Genomic DNA, 5,000 nt, shown 5'->3' on the forward strand with positions numbered 1-5,000 from the left:
TCTTCTTTTTATTATTTGAAATTGTAGTATCATCATATTATTATTGTTATTGTTTTATTGCTGTTTTTATTTATATTTGTTCATCTTTTTGTTTTTTTTATTAGGTAATCACTGTTATTCTTATGATTATGAGTTATTACCATCACATATTGAAATAGAAGGCATATATCTTATAGTTCTTATTTTAGTAAAATTATGTGTATATTATCTCTCTCTCTCTCTCTCTCTCTCTCTCTCTCTCTCTCTCTCTCTCTCTCTCTCTCTCTCTCTCTCTCTCTCTCTCTCTCATGATATATCCATCAGCTTATTTATCTCTACTGAATGATATACTTCATATGATACAGATTTCCTCTTATGCAACATAAGCTTTGCCTTGTAGGTGAGAGTAGCCGTGTACAGCTGTGGTGTCAATGCCTCTGATGTACTCATGGTTGATAACAAGTAAGTTTAGTCACTCAAGTTTTAGGTTTTGGTGTACAGTACTGGGGTGTATGTGATCACCTTTTATTCTTTATTTTTTTGTTATTATTATTATTATTATTAATTTTTGTTTAAATGAGTTGATGAAGAGGTTAAAAAGAATCAGACTTTAATAAGTTTTCTTGACATATAGTATGAAATAGGAATGCAAATAAGTGTTTGGTATGGTAGGTTATCATAACTAAAAGAATAAATAGCTTTTAATTTCAACAAAAGGAAAAATGCAATGTGAAAATAGCTTGTAGTGTAGGGGTTACTAACTTGTGTGCATAAGTGAGTTGTGTGTGAGTTTAGTGTTTACTGAATTCAAATGTAAATAGATTAAATCACAATTAGTATCAGATTTCATGTGTATTTCATATATATTTCTTTAGAGTGTCCACAGTGTGATAATTTACTTGGCTGAATGATTTCTTTAATTCAATTCCCATTCCCCAATAGATACGACCATGTCATAAAAACCCCATTCGTACCTGGCTTCGAGATCTGCGGTGAAGTCATTGAGGTGGGAGCAAATGTAAAGACGCTGGCGAATGGGGGCCGTGTCATCGGAATCAGCAAGGAGAAGCTTGGAGGATTTGCAGAGGAGTGCATTTTGTCAGAAGGAGTAAGATGATTGTGCCAGTTTTATGAGTGATTTAGCAATAGATTATTAATTTTGTAGGATTGAAAGATGAAATGAAATAAGATTTGCATTCTAAGTTTTGAAAATATTGTGATAGTATTATAAATATGTGATTCACATTCATAGTGTTTAGCCAAAAAGAGATTAGATATGGAATAGTATGTTCTCAATTATATCACTAAAAAAATTAAAAGAGGAATATGTTTATAGAATAAACAAGAAAACTGAAAAAGGAAATGCAAGTCAGATTTGTAATCAGTGAATTAATTGTTGCATTTTATTTTTATTTTTTACTTTTTTACTTTTTTTATTTATTTATATTTATTTCTGATATGCTTTATTTTTTCCATATACAAAATATCAAATATTCCAATATTAGAAAGAAAGTAAGAAAAAAAAATTGCCAGTATATTCCTTTCTTAACACCTTACCATGAAAAAAGTCTTTTAATGTCTTCACCCCAAAAATACACAAGTAATCTAATCCTTAAACACAGTAAGGTATTCAGCTCTTTAGATAAGCATCCTCTCTCCTCAATGCTGATGCTAAATTATGTCTCCTTGTAACAGGACCTTTGGCCAGTGGACCACGCTGTTAGCTTTGATTATGGGGCAGCCCTTGCTGACACTTACGCAACAGCACTTATTGGCCTCAATCGACGAGCAGAAATTAACGAGAACTCGACTGTACTTGTGACAGCTGCCGCAGGAGGCTTGGGTTTGGCAGCGGTCGACTTAGCTGCCAATGTTTACAAAGCCAAGGTGGGGTTCTGAGTCAAATGACTGGCTGTTTGTGATGATTTTTTGATGATAATGATGATGAAAATGATGGTATTGGTTATGATGATGGAGGGGATAAAGATGATGTTGATATTATAATGATGATATATATTAATGAACTTATACTGTTTTCTTATATTGTCAAAATAAATATTTCCTGATAGAATGCCTTCTCACTCAAGTTGAAGTCTACTTTATTTTTCTCTACACGTGCATTCTATGCTATGTGTTTATTGTATTTAGGTTTATCTTTATTCTATTTTATATATTTATATATATATATATATATATATATATATATATATATATATATATATATATATTTCACTATTTTGTTGTTGTTATTGTTGTAGTTGTATCTTTCTGATCATTATTTTCATTACTGTTTTCTTAGTAATGCATCCATCATGATCATTGTCCATCATCATTATCATCATCATCATCATCATTATCATCATTATCGTCATCATTATCATTATCATAATCATAATCATAATCTTTATATATCACCACCACCACCACCATCATTATATATCCACATATTCCTATTATAATCAATTCCTCACTTCTACCCCCCCCCCCCTTTCCCATAACAAAGCCCCCCCCCCCCCCCCCCCCATCTAATATAACTAACTTCTCACTCCAACCCCCACCCCCCTAAAGAATTCCTCACTCCCCCCCCAGGTCATAGGCGTGTGTGGCACCGAGGACAAGGCCGACCTGGTGCGACAGAAGGGTGCTTGGGCGGCTCTCAAGTACAACAAGAAGCACGTGGAGGCCAAGGTACGTGGTACAGGTGGGTCAGAGCCAACCTCTTCATTATGGGCTCGCATGTTTTATTTGTTGCTTGAATTTTGTTTTGGCTGGGTATTTTTTATATTATTTTTACTTTTTTTTATGTGATTTCATTCATTTATATTGATGTTTATACATTTATGTATTTATGAATATTTTTATCAATTTATAACTATTTATATTCCTTTTATTTGCAACATATTTACCTAATTTGATTTACTGCAAATCACAGAATGTAGTGAGGCCATGGATATCATTAATTATTGAATACAGTGATGTTGTGTATATTATTAGCCATAGAATTTACTGATGACAAAAAGTTGCAATTTTACTTTGCAATATAACAGTTTCTCAGACTGGTTCACGTAGATTGATTGTGCTCAGAGTATTGTATTGGTTTGTGTAATATTAGACTAGGTTTTGTAATTATTCATACTCAAAGATTATTGTTTTCTAGTTAAGCAAAACAAGAATTGATATCTTAACCCATTCCCGACGGGGGAATTCTAGCCTTGAATGTCCAAATGCCGGGGCGTTCGAATTATTAGGCCTAAATCAATTGAATGGCTGGCACAATACTGTGCCGCCCGGCAACTGGGCTTTTGAATGCGCGGTACACATGCTGTACCACCCGTCCTGTGTGGGTTAATATTATAATGATGATTATCATAATGAGAAATAGGAATAATAATAACAGTGATTATGATGATGATAATGTCAGTAGCAATAATGATATTAATAGTTATATATGATGTTAATAACATCATGAAGGTAAAAATGACCCAAAAAACATGTTAGAATAGATTGGCAAGCATGATTTACATGATCATAGACAGATGTGAAATTAATAATAACTCGCAGGAAATTGAATTAAAACAAAAGATGAATAAATACATTATTCATATTTTACTAAATTTAAATTGTATGATATTCACTTATAACTAATTTTATTCATGTTCTTGTTCATCAACTTACAATATCACTTTTATCAAGATACTTATCAAAGATCCTCTGAATTGTAGGTAAATGAAGTGACAAAAGGGCAAGGAGTAGATGTCATATTTGATGCTGTCGGTGGAGATGTGTTTAATGAAACGCTTTCATGGTAAGTGAGCTAAGATTTGATAAATTTGAGAAAGAGGAAGATGAAAGGAAGAGAGAGAGTGAGTGAGTGAGTGAGTGAGAGAGAGCGAGTGTAAGTGTAAGTCTGTAAAGCAGCGAGTGAGTGAAGATGGGAGTAAGAGTGAAAAAAGAGTGAGAGAGAAGAGAAAGAGCTATGAAAAAGAGAAAGAGAGAATGGGAGAATTAATAAATATATACATTTGCTTGATCTTCATCCAAAGGCTTTATCTCATTCAAGTGTCACATGTGATTAATGGTGAATTTATAAAATCTTGTCTTATTAGTGGAGTTTGCATTGTGTAATAAGTGAAAAAAAAAAAACTTTTGTATCTAATCATGTTTGGGAGTTATTGTATAGACTGACCGAACACAATAATGCACAACATAAACCAACCTCATGCAAACTATTCCTTCCAGTATTGCGCACGAAGGAAGTGTAATTGTTGCGGGTTTTGCCAGTCGTGTCATCCCACACATCGAGACAAGCCAACTCCTGCCCAAAGCTGTCTCTCTAATTGGTCTCTCTCTCACGCACTATAGGGATGCTGACAATTCAGTTTACAGGTAAGTATTTTGGTTAGTTATGGGAGGGAGGAAAAGGAGAAGGAGAAGGAGAAAAAAAGAGAGAAAGGAGAGTGAGGTAGAGGGGAGAGAGAGTAGACAGTAGAGAAAGGGAAAGAGAGGGAGGTAGACAGTAGAGAACGGGAAAGAGAGGGAGGTAGACAGTAGAGAACGGGAAAGAGAGGGAGGTAGACAGTAGAGAAAGGGAAAGAGAGGGAGGTAGACAGTAGAGAAAGGGAAAGAGAGGGAGGTAGACAGTAGAGAAAGGGAAAGAGAGGGAGGTAGACAGTAGAGAAAGGGAAAGAGAGGGAGGTAGACAGTAGAGAAAGGGAAAGAGAGGGAGGTAGACAGTAGAGAAAGGGAAAGAGAGGGAGGTAGACAGTAGAGAAAGGGAAAGAGAGGGAGGTAGACAGTAGAGAAAGGGAAAGAGAGGGAGGTAGACAGTAGAGAAAGGGAAAGAGAGGGAGGTAGACAGTAGAGAAAAGGAAAGAGAGGGAGGTAGACAGTAGAGAAAGGGAAAGAGAGGGAGGTAGACAGTAGAGAACGGGAAAGAGAGGGAGGTAGACAGTAGAGAAAGGGAAAGAGAGGTAGGTAGACAGTAGAGAACGGGAAAGAGAGGGAGGTAGACAGTAGAGAAA

The 5,000-nt window shown here is 35.2% G+C and overlaps 1 protein-coding gene across 1 annotated transcript in view; it reads left to right on the forward strand.

Annotated features, from left to right (window-relative positions):
- LOC122252065 (protein Cryzl2) overlaps positions 1 to 5,000 on the forward strand; it is a 6,560-nt gene that overhangs the window by 685 nt on the left and 875 nt on the right. Inside the window, exons 3-8 of the mRNA XM_043014318.2 lie at positions 380 to 441; positions 922 to 1,087; positions 1,675 to 1,866; positions 2,569 to 2,667; positions 3,702 to 3,784; positions 4,219 to 4,365. Coding sequence (XP_042870252.2) covers positions 380 to 441; positions 922 to 1,087; positions 1,675 to 1,866; positions 2,569 to 2,667; positions 3,702 to 3,784; positions 4,219 to 4,365 — 749 coding nt within the window. The remainder of the gene's footprint in view (positions 1 to 379; positions 442 to 921; positions 1,088 to 1,674; positions 1,867 to 2,568; positions 2,668 to 3,701; positions 3,785 to 4,218; positions 4,366 to 5,000) is intronic.

The sequence above is a fragment of the Penaeus japonicus genome, unplaced genomic scaffold, assembly GCF_977035675.1.
Source record: "Penaeus japonicus unplaced genomic scaffold, GWHDUDI00000001_assembly GWHDUDI00000013, whole genome shotgun sequence".
NCBI classification, from domain to species: Eukaryota; Metazoa; Arthropoda; class Malacostraca; order Decapoda; family Penaeidae; genus Penaeus; species Penaeus japonicus.